Below are 14,551 nucleotides of genomic sequence, written 5' to 3' on the forward strand. Positions count from 1 at the left end.
TATTTCGGGACAGTGAAAAAAAAATTAAAAGTAAACTTCAAAATGGGTGTTATTTGCAAAGTCATTGGGCTGTCAAATCATAGAATGCATTCTACGTCATCCACTCTGCTGCTGACTGCTGCTAGACTTGCGCCAATGCAACGGTCACGACAGTTAAAAAAAGAAGAAATAAATGCTGAGGTGGTTGAATAAACAGCCCCCTGATGCAAGCCCCAATTCTGCCGACTCCCGAAACGAAAACATCCCAAGTCCTGGTCATGATGCATCGTCTTCCACTGTGGTAAGTTAGTTGTCTTAAGTGCAGTGGCGAGCCGTCAGGGCCCTCTGTGAGGGCCTAAGATATTCTAAAAAATAATATTTGAAAACATAAAAAAAAAAAAAATTAAATATTCTTTTTATATATATTTGTTGTTACATTTTTCATTAGTTTTACCAAAATAACTTGATTTAATTGTATTTAAAATAACATTTCCAAATAAATAAATCCTTCGAATCTGCCTGTTCAGTTTCTGTTAGAATGTGAAGGGTTAAATGCCGTCTCTGTGAGTTACTGTGACGAATGTTGGTCCCTCTCTACATTCACAGAGGGCCCACCATAATAACTCAATGAGAGAGTTAATGTCAAATGACAGTACAATTGACCAATCATATCTTCCCTCTAAATGGGCGGGCTTTATTTTCGCGGACTTTATGACAAGGTCCGCCCGCTGTGAGGTCTATGCAAGTGGTGCAGTGACGCGTCCTAAAACCCGGAAGTAAGCTTCGCTCGGATTCCCTTGACAGAAAGCAGTGGGATTTCTCCATAAGATTTTGGAAAATAGCTTGAAATAAGGTCTGTGGAAAACGAACCTGTTAGATAAATGCACGTTTTGTTCAGCCGGATAATATCCACATGTCTACCCTACTTTTATTATTTTTGAATCATAAATCTAATCGATAGATTTATGATCGATAGATTTATAATTAGCATTAGTTCATGATGGCTCACTTCAGTGATAGTGATGACATCGTTGCGAAATTATTAACCGAGTCATTTTCAAGATTGAGTTACAATGATAAACTGGAGTGGCAAAGGATCAGCTGCATGACCCGCAAGTGCTTCATCCAAAAGGACAGGAGGATGGACTTTGTGTTTAAGTGATTTGATCATCAAAGGTAGGCCTAAGTCATTTTCAATGTGGGCCGCCTTGCCGACTTAATTCATTTGTAATTGTTACTTGGCTGTGGGTGCCCTGTCATGATAGGTGTTTATATAAATTGTGTTGTTTTGTGTGGTATTGGGTCACTGTCATTGATGCGTTTTGCACCCCGGGCCGCTGTTTTGATATTCCGCTGAAGTATACGCTGTGACGTAATATCTCTTCTTTTTTTTCGAGGGAGGGGGGTCAGAGGGCCTAGGTATAAAAGTCACGGCTCGCCACTGCTTAAGTGTCAATGTTAGCTAGCGCTAACTAACGCTAGCAACTGAAGTGTGCCTTACAATGTATACAAACGTCCTAAAATGCGGTGTCATGTTCTTTTGAAGTTTGTGAAAATGATGTGAAATACAGTTGATCAGAATAAGAGGTGTAGCCGATCATTTTTGTATTTTCTTTGTCAGCCAGTCAGTGACCAGGCTAGAATCTTTAGCTGCAAAAACGTAAGGCATTTAGCTTTTCATCTTTTTTTAGTGTTTTAGTTTTTTTGGGTCAAGAACGTCAGTCAGATTGGGTGACGATTAGAAAAGGGGTCGCAAGGTAATTTTAGTTTGTCAATCACAGGGCTCGACATTAACGACTGCCCGATGGCCCGGGGCCATCTAGTATTTAACTCGGGCAATGAAGCCTCACCTGCTGGTTGCCCGATCGGGCAATCTATTATGCCAGTATCATGCTGCTCGCGGATCCATTAATGAGTGACCCGACTGTAAAACTAAACATATCTATGACTAGTTTAGGTAGTGAGAGGTAATTAAAATAGCTACGTGTGATATTCTAACCTGAAGTGTGTGGTTTGTCCGCTCACCGCTGCATGTGATTATGCAGAGCTGCGTGTCGAGTCTCGACTCGTCAGCAGCAGCTGATCTCTCTCTCCCGTCAGATTAGACTTCACTCGCGTTTATGTCCATATCGATCAGATCCAGCTATTTCTAGCTAATGATAGGACTACCTGCTTATTAAAAGACACCTAAACAATAAGCGTCGCTATGCAACCGGGTGAGGCCGCAAAGTATTATTTCACACACAGTGACGTCACGAGCTACCCACAATGCAACGCGCGCCATATATCTATATAGAAATACGCCATTTTCCTGGAGGTGCTAATATCCTGGAGGTGCTAATATAAACAGCTAGGTAATGTAGCCAGGCAGAGCGCACTAGGTTTTTTTTCTGAATTAACGACTGAAGAAATCGCTGCATGTCTTCGAATTACATCTCTGGACTTGAGGGGTGTGCTCTAGGTCGTTACCAGCGTAAACTAGAGCTGTGTGGGTTGTCCGATTGCCCTTACAGACTGCCTGCAGATGTATGGAAAAACGACTCTCGAAAGTGGCCTTCGGCCGATTTTGGCATCATCTAAGTCTATCTTCTAGAAACACCAGGTGAATACCCCACTTGTCACAATAATATTATCATGCCAATGCATATATGTGGTATTTTAGAGTTGACTAGATATTGATTAAGGCAATAGACTATGATATTCTGCTTGCACCTCGTGTGAAATGGTGGATACCGGAAGTACGGTGTCGCCCTCGGCCCAAAACCCGTATGTGTGTGTGAAAGAATAGCGCAGCATTATGCATTTGTTTACATGCCCACCGGAACCCCGAGGCATTACCAACAGATCAACGCACAATCAACCCATACAGGACATCTATTTCTCCACATTAAGTGTTAAACATTATAATTGACTATTCTTGTCTGTCACATACTCTTCTTGTCTGTCACATAAGTGGCGCAACTGAAGCGGTATTGCACTAAAGGGAAATTATTTTTGACCGAAGAGATTTAGATTTGCAGGCTAACGGGAACTCTGACGTCGCCATTTTGTGTGCTTTGCGGATGCGCTCGGCTCCTCTGGACAGCTGCTCGGGTCTGCTCGGTCAGCTTCCGGATCAGGAGGCATTCGTTCGACCAACTTACAGTAGATAACATTACAAACATTTTTAACAGGGGCCATACTAGTGTAAATAACGTTTGTTTTGGCAGTTATAACTGAATGTAATGTTTTCTACTTTTTTACATCTGGGAAGGCATTTGCCTTCATCAGATGGAAAGTGTCGAGTGAATGAGTGAGAGCAAGATGATTGACATTCATGAATGAAAATAGAAGATCAATTTATATTCCTATAGTACTACTGACTTGTGAGGATAACTTTGAATTAGAACTGAAAACAGATACATTTATTAAACGGTATTATGGAACTTCTGTTTTTTTATTATCATTCATACCACTTTTATTGCCAGATAGAGGGTTCCGATCATAAAACACAGAGACCATACAGCCATACCATATTGAATTGAAAAATACAAATCAGAATTCTTCAATGTTGACATGACAATGATAAATTAGTCTGGATATTGAGAAACAATAGAAAAATATGTCTTAAAACAACTATCTTCCCTTCTACTCTAGGAGAGGCAACAGATCAGACTAATATTCATATGTTTAAAAGAATAAGTATTTTAAACGTACATGGTGGACCAGATGGTCTATGGTGTGATGATTAAGTGACAACAAAGTATCAAATTATATGTATTCTGCATAATTGGGGGGGCGACGATACACATTTAAATTTGGGACACTGCTGGTTATATCCGGGACAATACAAAGTAGAATTCGGGACAGTTGTGGGACACTGAGGAAAAAAGTTAATTTCTAGCTCTGGGAGTGGCTGGTTCAAGTTAGCTACCTAGCTAGTAGTTAGCACGTTAGTTAACATTACAGCCTTGTCATTTTTATTAGCCTTAATATGAAGTAACATTAAGTAGCCCAAAATGTTAAACAGTAAGAGTAGTAGTCATATTCCGTGAACCCTTTGAAGAGTACTGTCACCAGTGTGATCATTCTATAATACACAATTTAAGCCCGGGGGAGAAATGCTAACGCTAGCATCGGCGATCGCCGATCTTTTCTACTTCATGCTATCTGCACAAATGGTTGACATTAAACATTAAAAAGACCAGGCAGTTCAGAGAGAATCAAAGGAAGGCAGGCAGGCAGCTTTGCATGACATTCTTCTGGACGTGTTTCATTGTGGTGATAGTGAGAGTAGTCAATCGTTTTGTTGACAAGACAGTAGTGACGGCCATCTTGGTGACGTGTGTTGCTCTGCGAGACCAGTTCATTGAGCGTTTCACACAAACAAATGTGTTACTTCACAGTTTTACGACACATTATTATTTTTTTGACTTGAATTATCTTTTAAATTGACAAAGATCATATGTGTAATTCGTGGCACAATTCAAACGGGATCGAAAGATAATCTTTCTCTCTCTATTGACTTCAATACATAATTTTTTCGAAATAAGGTCCCATGGAGGACCACCGGAAGGAGAGGGACTTCGCCACTCTATACATCCATGCTTGATGTCACTATTGATCTGTCCCCCTGCCCGATCTGTACTGCGCGTGTGCGAGATGGTCCGCCATATTGGACAACTCCGGAATTTAACTTATGTTAGACAGCTATCATACTGAATACATATTTACTGTGAATGTATGCAAAAATGTATGGCATATGGCTGTCTAACAGAAGTTAAATTCATTTCTCACTTATTCTGACAATGTACTTAACTCCAAGTAAAATAACCCAATAAAAAGAGTTGTTAAATAATAGTAATAGTGAAGTCACGTTGTAATAACAATAACTCATCTCTCTCGAGTTTTATTTTTCAGCTTTGCCAAAAGCCACTGTGTCAAGGGTCCTACTTGGGTTGCCGTCCGGAGTTGTCCAATATGGCGGACCATCTCGCACATGCGCAGTACAGATCGGGCAGGGGGACAGATCGGGTAGTGACACTTGAGACCGGTCTCTACCATGGATGTATAATAAGAACTGGATACAGCGTGGGAGGCGGGGCCTCATTCATTCCTATGAGAGTTGCTCATTGGCGCATGATGATAAAATGGCCCAACTTTTGAGAGAGCGAAATGTCACAGATTACCCGGCATGCCTGAGAAGTACCCGTATGTGCGCTCATAGCGCATGCACAACTTTAACCATGCCCCCCAAAATGCTCGTTCACATCAAGCACGTCAATTTGCGTACACGTAACAGCACCGCACGTTCATGACAGCATGGTACTGGATTGTTATTATGATGGATTTGATATTAACGAGGCGGCAGTTAGCAGCTAGCGGCTAGCTAGTAATTATGCTAATTTACAAATCAATCATTAGGTACTTTTATATTACGCTGTAACAGGATCTAGTGATATCCAAGCAACAGAGCTTCATTTAGCATGAAATAATTATTGCACTGTGTATATATATATGTATATGTATATATATGTATGTATATATACGTGTATATATGTATATATATACATATGTATATATGTATATATGTGTATATGTATATATGTGTGTATATGTACATATGTATATGTATATATATGTGTGTGTATATATATATACACATATATATATACACATATGAGTGAGAAAGGGACGGTGCACCGGTACCAGCGCTGTTGTTATTAGCATCTGGTGCTAGCTGCTCTAACGGAAGAAGATGTTTCTACAATGATGTGGAGGAGAGTCCTCTCCAGTCAGACTGAGGCTGATAACTACAGCTCGGTGAGGTAAAGGACTCTGAGTGTTTAGATCAGTGGTTCTCAAAGTGGGGGGCGCGCCCCCCCTGGGGGGCGCAGAGGCATGCCAGGGGGGGCGCGAGAGACCAGGAGGAAAAATGGTTCTAAAAATAAAAAAGATTAAAAAAAAAAAATCAGAATTTTTAAAATTATTGATTCGAAAATAATATGATGCAGTACTATTACGTCTGGGTCTCTGTGTTTCATTAAAGCTTGGCTCTGTGTGTGTGTGTGTGTGTGTGTGTGTGTGTGTGTGTGTGTGTGTGTGTGTGTGTGTGTGTGTGTGTGTGTGTGTGTGTGTGTGTGTGTGTGTGTGTGTGTGTGTGTGTGTGTGTGTGTGTGTGTGTGTGTGTGTGTGTGTGTGTGTGTGTGTGTGTGTGTGTGTGTGTGTGTGTGTAACGAGCCATTTTGTGTGCGCACAAGAGAGAGAGAGTGCACCGGTACTGGAGATCGTTGTTGTTAGCTTCTGGTGCTAGCGAGCTACGCTAACAGATATAATGAGTTTTTTCAACAACAAAGTGGAGGAGAGTCCTCTCCTGTCAGACTGAGAGGCTCAGTGAACTAAAGGACTCTGCAGTGTTATCTCAGTGGGTCTCAAATGTTTTGGTCACCATTAATGTAAACAATTATTTCCGAGGCACACGTTTATATGATCATTATAGTTATACAAAAATAAGAGAATAAATGAAAAACAGGTATGGAATACTATATGACAGTAAAAAAATAATAAAGTTTAAAAGGGTGATTTGTAAAATATCCATAAAGAAAAAGTAAATCTGTTTCATATGGGTGTTGAGAGAGGTATCCATAGATCTCTTCATTTTGCTCTCAAAGTGCACCAGATTGATGCATTTAACTTCAATATTTAATATTTATGTGAGGTCCACACACCACCTGTAAAAATAGCACTTGACCCCTGCTTACACCTATATGCCGTGAGCTGATTATCGAGCCTTCATTGTAACAGTCGCACTGTGTATGTGCGTGGGGATTGTTGCAGTAGAACGTTCCACTGTAGCGACCGGTACATTAATGGGAAACCCTAAATGTTTGAGCACCCTCTATGAAACGTCAAGCTACCCCACAGCACCTTCAAAATAAATCTCTGGCGCCGCCACTGAGCCTGACTATCTGTGTTGGGGGGGCCCGACTTTTTTTTTTCTCCAAAGGGGGGGCCTGACAGAAAAAGTTTGAGAACCACTGGTTTAGATAGTTCACTTTAGTCTAAGTTATCTCAGTGGGTCTCAAACGGTTTGATCACAATTTATGTAAACACATATTTCCAAGGCACTCCTTTATAATTATTGGGATAAAACAGGTTTGAACTCATTCCAATGTATACTATAGGACAGTAAACCAGACATATCGTTTTAAACTGGAGAGATAAAAAAATATGCATTAATAAAATAGTAAAATAAGATATGAATGAACAACAAAAATAAAATACGTTACATGTATTTATTATTGGCTATGGTAGGTTATTGGTTATGTTCACATACTTATTTAATTATTAAAATGTAAACCGATCTTTTTCATATGGGTGTTTAGAGTTGTACCCCTTAGATCTAGTCTCTAGTAATTCTGCTTAAAGTGCACCAGATTGAAGCATTTTACTTTAAAATGTTCAAACACAGTGGCGAGCCGTGACTTTTATACCTAGGCCCTCTGACCCCCCCTCCCTCGAAAAAAAAGAAGAGATATTACGTCACAGCGTATACTTCAGCGGAATATCAAAACAGCGGCCCGGGGTGCAAAACGCATCAATGACAGTGACCCAATACCACACAAAACAACAGAATTTATATAAACACCTATCATGACAGGGCACCCACAGCCAAGTAACAATTACAAATGAATTAAGTCGGCACGGCGGCCCACATTGAAAATGACTTAGGCCTACCTTTGATGATCAAATCACTTAAACACAAAGTCCATCCTCCTGTCCTTTTGAATGAAGCACTTGCGGGTCATTCAGCTGATCCTTTGCCACTCCAGTTTATCATTGTAACTCAATCTTGAAAATGACTCTGTTAATAATTTCGCAACGATGTCATCACTATCACTGAAGTGAGCCATCATGAACTAATGCTAATTATAAATCTATCGATCATAAATCTATCGATTAGATTTATGATTCAAAAATAATAAAAGTAGGGTAGACATGTGGATATTATCCGGCTGAACAAAACGTGCATTTATCTAACAGGTTCGTTTTCCACAGACCTTATTTCAAGCTATTTTCCAAAATCCTATGGAGAAACCCCACTGCTTTCTGTAGAGGGAATCCGAGCGAAGCTTACTTCCGGGTTTTAGGACGCGTCACTGCACCACTTGCATAGACCTCACAGCGGGCGGAACTTGTCATAAAGTCCGCGAAAATAAAGCCCGCCCATTTAGAGGAAAGATATGATTTCACACCAGCGCTTTTCCCTTTCTAGCTCCGAGCTAGAGCTGTTCTGGTTCAGCTCCGGTTTCCCTTTTCTGCTCCCGCTCTGTTCACACCGCCCAGCACCCGACTGGTGCTGCCGCTGCTGCGTCATGACGTCACCGTTTACATCGCTGATTTGCTCCCCAACGGCATTACGGCGCTCACAACAACGGGGAACTGCGTCGGGTCGATGATCGTGTTGCTTTTAATCACACGAAGCCAGAATAAATTGAATAGCGACTTCTCCAACCTTATACTTTGCTCCAGAGTGCCGTGGTTCATTGTTTATTAATGTGTTTCTGCAGCATTTACCGACCGCTGCAGTGTTGGCTGCTCTTCCACGGGAGTTTATTCTCCTCCGTTAGCTCACGGTTAGCTCACACTGCAACGGCCGCTCTAAAGTATTCACTGTCCGACTCACACAAGCAGCTGATACATATCCCCAGTTACCCTTAGCCTAAGTGAATGTGTGTCAGTCTGAATTGACGCTGTTTGGTATCACAACGCTGTTATGAAAGTTTCTCTGGTATAAAATTAGTGATGTTAGCATAGAAACCGAAGCTAAACTGACTACTTGCTATACTTGTGGCATAAACCGTTTTCTACAGGCACATTTTACCGGCGTATTTTTATTATGATTCTACTTGTGATAGTCGGACACGACAACCTGTGCAGCCCATGTATTGATTCCATCCAATAGCTGCTATAATACAAAACAAAACGTCTGCCTCTCTCCACAATGATCATAACAGTGAACGGATGGTCAAAGTAAGGTACAAATAAACAGAATCACACGAAGCCTGGTTAGTGTTGCCTGACTTTATAAAGTGTGTTTATAAGCACTACTGCTTGTAGGCAGGCATGACAGTCGACCCATGTTCAGGGGAGGTGGGTTTAGTTTCCTGCACGCCTCGACGTAAGAGAGACGTAAGCGACGCCACCTCTTAGCTCCGAAGCTTTTGCCTCTAGACCGACCATTTTTTGGAGCTGGAAGTGAACCGGATTCCGGAGCTAAGAGCCGGCGCCGCTGCGGTGTGAACAGGAAAAACCGGCGCTTTTCAGGCTCCAGCTCCGAGTAGGAGCTGGAAAAGCGCTGGTGTGAAAGGGGCAATTGAGTTACTATAGTGGGCCCTCTGTGAATGTAGAGAGGGACCAACAAGCTCTCCATTCTTCACAGTAACTCGCAGAGACGGCATTTAACCCTTCACATTTTAACAGAAACTGAACAGGCAGATTCGAAGGATTTATTTATTTTGAAATGTTATTTTAAATACAATTAAATCAAGTTATTTTGGTAAAACTAATGAAAAATGTAACAAAAAAAAAAAATATAAAAAAAAATATTTAAATTTTTTTTTTTTAATGTTTTCAAATATTATTTTTTTGAATATCTTAGGCGCTCAAAGATGGCCTAGAGGGCCCTGACGGCTCGCCACTGCTAAAACATAGCTATTAAGAAAGCTATTTCATAAATGGCTAGATCTTGATAAATAACAATTATTTGTATTGTTTTGTGTTAAGATATACAGTTCAATTATTTAAAATTCACAGTCCCGAATGTGGGTTTGTGGTGAATGTGGGGATCTACAGGACACACATTTTCAGAGTAAAGGCTTTCACATTACTATAATTATATTTTTTATTTAAATGTAGGCTACATTTTACACCAAAACGGAACACAATAGCAGGACCAACCATCATACATTGAATTCCTTGACTAACAAGAGAAAGATTCATTCATTTAAATAAATATTTAATAACAAATGGGCCGGTTCAAAGGGGTTATTCAGTTGAGCCCGATGAGAGGGGATACAGCTGTGCACATGTCATCATTAACAGACGTCGTTTAAAGTGACGTTTGAGTGAACGAGGACATCCCAATTAATACCTGAGGACTCCTCTGTCCTCGCGTCTCCTCCTCGTGTCTCTCGCTCGCATCTTACGGAGGCGGAGCTAAGACGCAAGGAAGGGACGCGAGTGAGGGAAAGGAGGAGTCGAGGAGGGGTATTGAGATGAGGCTATGGTGAATACAAAATAAAACAGGAAATGGAACATAAACTAAACTAACATGAACATGACAATCACAAACATGACAAAACTTAACATATTTGACGGGACACTACAAAATGTTTCCAACAATTTCCTATTTACAGGTGTAGCAGACAGACAGCAACATCAACATTAATTTGAAGGCATGTTTCCAGTGATTCGTCAAATGTGAGTCCAGCATTTACTCTCTTTTCAGCACAGTTTAATTATTGCTATTAGGTAGGTAGCTGTCTTTCTGTCAGACTGGTACTGTAGCGTAAAAGGAGTAAATTACAACATCATTTGGAGATAATAGTACATCTTACCAAAAAATAGAAAGTCAACGTCATAAAGTTATTAAAAGATTATATAAAAGGCCCCTTTTTGTAATGTCTGCCATTTAATTACTCATCTGTAAAACCAGCTACAGCATCCACAAAGCATGATCCTACCCTCCATTAGCATAAATATATTGCAATGTTATATATCGAGAGTAAAAAATCAGAAAAAATAGATTTGCTCGAAGCCACTTTTGGGCCCAGTGAAAACAGGATTGTAGTTGTGTATCAATGCTTTGCTCTCTTCGTCCTCAGATTCAAATTTGTGAAAGTTCTTCCTGGCTATAAGGAGAGAAAACAAGATTAACATAATGCAGCTACTGACTATGTCATTAAGGAACCAGAAAGATAATATGCTCATACCTTCACTGACAAAGAATTGTGCCAGGTAGAAGGTGGTCTTGATTGCTGATGGAGTGTGGAATATAAGGCCTTGTCCATTCAAATTCATTTTTCTCTGGATGCCACTGTGTCCCATAAATTGGGTAATCGTATGCTGCAAAGTTGAAAGGGAAGAAAAAGTACTTAAATAACTGGGGTTATTTGCTGTAAATCATTCAAGTGAATCTGCATTGTAACTACCTTCTACAGTTGATACAAACTCCACTTTTCCATCCGTATTTGTGGATAGAACTTTGTAAAACATGTTCAGCTCCTCATTTGAGTTATGAGTCTGGAAAAAAAACAAGGTTACTTACAATGCACTCAAGTAAACAAAAGCCAGCATTTTATTTCCGTGCTTTCTATGTTATGAGAATAAATGGGGGGAAACCATACCAACACTGCCAAACTCCACTTGTGAGAGTTTTCTGTCAGAGCCTCAGTGGCCAGATCTTTAATGAGTTCAGCTGGGAAGTCTTTAAACATCCTACTGTCTTTGATTTCTGAAAATGGATCATAATATTATGATTATTACTAATACAAAACACACTTCATAAGATATTTAAAGCGTTAATGTAAAGAAGCTCCATTGTTTTCCTGTAAACAATGATACCTCTGCTACAACTTTAGCATGAAAATGTGTTAACATACTGTAATTGATAGTAAATAGCAATAGCAAATATATGTTAATATTATATTGCTAAACCACAAAATAACTTAATATTAACACTACACAAAGCAAACAATTATCTTTAACCACTTCAGAACATTGCCAATCTAACTGTTATGTTCTGATAACTCATTAACTCTGGAGTCTAAGGGTATTTTCTCGATTTTTAGATGTTTTCTTAAATCACCTTTTAAATGTATTTCTTCTAACATGGCACCCATGTGTTACATATCAAAATGTTCAGGACAATCTCTAGTATTGTCTCTATATATGCAAATTACTCACCTTAGAGCACTGTTTGATGAGATAAGTAGCTCAAAAGCTTAAAATGTGCCATCCGATTTTCGGAAAATCTTCAAAACTCTTGTGAAAACACAAATTTACTCATGTGATCGAATTGTTTTGGTGTTTTAGATTTGGTTACCAAAGTCTTAGGATTACAAAAGTAGTGAAATATTTGAATTACACTGTATATAAATGTGTTATTCATGTCTAAAATGAAATTTTATAAATTCGAATTCTGAGTAAAACAGCTGTCAATCACTCTACTTTCACCACAGCAGGGACTGAGATATATCAGGACTGAATAATGACTTCATATTACATAACAAGGTTCATGTGATGTGTAAAAAAAAAAGAATTGAGCATTAGAACTTTTTTTTTCAACCAACAATTTATTATAATACCAATAATGTATATAAATATAACTGCAAAATCTCACTATTTACAATATTGAACATCAGAACTTTTTTTCCTTCAACCAACTATTCATTATACACTGACAAAATGATCCTTCCTCCAGTAGTCCAATACATTGTCCAGTTTCAGCAGCCCCATGTATTTATAGAAATCCTCTACAGTCAAGTCAGTCCATTTGTAGGTTTTACCCTTTCCCATCTCCTGTGCAGCCCGCTTGTTTGTGTTGGGGTTTGTTTGTTTGATACTGTTGAGCTGAGCTGTGGCCCGGGTGTGCGAGCAGGTTGAAACCTGGAGACAGGGGGAGCAGTGTCAGGGTCTTCGCCTGTCTTCCAAGACAGTGGAGCTGGCTGCTGTGCAGGTGGGGGTGATGGTGCATGGGCAGCTGGTGGCTGTGTGGGAGGTAGTGTGCTCTACATGACCTCTTTGCTGTCCGGGTTGATGATGGCTGTGGCTGTGGTGGAGCTGAGGTGTATCTTGACCTCGTCGCAGGCAGAGATGGAGGCAGCTGTCGTGATGCTGGTCCGCTAGTCCTTGATGGTGAAGGCCCTTGATCCACGGTAGATCTCAACATGGTGGCAGGCACAGCTGGAGGCTCCTGGATAAATGTCATCTGTGGGCCGCTAGGCCCAAGCAGCTGTGAAACCTCTCTGTAAAACAAATACAAATTGTGGGACAATAATTATTACGAAGTTCCCCACACACACACACACACACACACACACACACACACACTCCCCATTACTACATAGCACTCCCCACAAATGGCAGGCACACATATAAATAAATTAAATGTCTCCGTTGTGGGACAAATAAAGGATTATCTCATGCATCTACACATGTAACCTTACTTATACACACCAAAATAACGTTTACACATAAATAACATTTACACATAGTAAACGTTTACTAATCAAGAGTCTATTTTGTCCCGAGAAAAAGTTCATGAGGGGAAAATAAAAAGGTTGATAAATCCATTGTTCATTTTCGCGGTACTCCTCACAAAATGGCAAATGACTCTGAAAGAGTCAGTGCCTCACCAGCCATGAACCTCACCGCACGTCACTGGTGCTAACGGTGGTCCTATGATAGCAACTCTAAAACATGTCTATCTCAACTCTGAAGCGTAAACAAAGACAAAACAGTCATTTATCTTGTGGAGCAGATGCGCGCATTCCAAGTCAAGCTGGACCTTTTCGCGACCGATTTGAGTACGGGTCGGATGCTGCATTTTCCGACGCTCCGCAAAGACATCACATCCCCAACACAAATTACGGATGTGATGACAGATTTCATTGCGAGGTTGAAAGAGAACTTTGCCGGTTTGGACTTGCTCTGCCCACAGAGGTGATGGGCTTTGCCTTTGCCAGAGACCCCTTCACTGTTGCAATAGAGGGGGGCGTATCAACCAGAGCAAAGGAAGTGGTCCCCTCCACCGACGAGGGGAAATGTACACTGGAATTTATTGACATGCAGTCATCCGTAACCAGGGTTCGAGTTATAAACTGAGCTCTATGGGGGTCTTTAAAACTAATGCATGCCTGCGCCTGCACGCGCGCACGTGCAGGCGCGCACTCACACAGGCATAGATTGCGCAATAATGTATTGCGCACCTTGGAGGCAGTGGCGTTTACTCCCGGAGGCCAAGGGAAGCCAGGCTTCCCCTGTTTTTTCGGATTGTAGTTATTGTAGAGGAAACTTCTGTGTAGCTATGCAGTGGGAGTCACCGACTCAGGAAGGAGACACGGTAGGAGCAGTAGCTTTGATGTAAAACACATGATGGTTTATTTGGAGTTACGGCCGGAGGATTCACATCACAAGTCCAAGAGTCAGAGGTTCTGACTTCACGGTAGAGTTGCCACGTCAATTCTGGAGAGCCTCTCTCTTGCCAGCCCATCTAACTGGTTTCGCAGAGAGTAAACAACATATTTGAGAAGATAGCCTAAACAGTGTGGGAACACTGAGCTACTTGCGTCGGACACTTATGACCTCGAAGATTTCACCTTGGAGTCCACAAATACAGAGAAGGAAGTGTCCCAGTGTACCCACAACACAGACCATCTGTGACCCAGTATTGACCGGTCACAGAATGGGAACAATAACATTATTGGCTAAGCAGCCTGTGTCCTTAAAGAAGGTAAACAGACATCAAGGTTTGTCCTGTATGTCACATCTTGGCGTCTATGATAATTATTTCCATAACAGTCCTCTCTTT

The 14,551-nt window shown here is 40.8% G+C and overlaps 1 protein-coding gene across 1 annotated transcript in view; it reads right to left on the reverse strand.

Moving 5' to 3' along the window:
- Nucleotides 1–10,752: 10,752 nt before the first annotated feature.
- The window catches only part of LOC117559809, a 54,379-nt gene continuing 50,580 nt past the window's right edge, over nucleotides 10,753–14,551 (reverse strand). The window contains 6 exon segments of the mRNA XM_034236496.1: nucleotides 10,753–10,871; nucleotides 10,953–11,026; nucleotides 11,028–11,085; nucleotides 11,172–11,262; nucleotides 11,367–11,473; nucleotides 12,528–12,627. Coding sequence (XP_034092387.1) covers nucleotides 10,753–10,871; nucleotides 10,953–11,026; nucleotides 11,028–11,085; nucleotides 11,172–11,262; nucleotides 11,367–11,473; nucleotides 12,528–12,627 — 549 coding nt within the window.

Source organism: Gymnodraco acuticeps, unplaced genomic scaffold (assembly GCF_902827175.1).
Source record: "Gymnodraco acuticeps unplaced genomic scaffold, fGymAcu1.1, whole genome shotgun sequence".
Taxonomy (NCBI): domain Eukaryota; kingdom Metazoa; phylum Chordata; class Actinopteri; order Perciformes; family Bathydraconidae; genus Gymnodraco; species Gymnodraco acuticeps.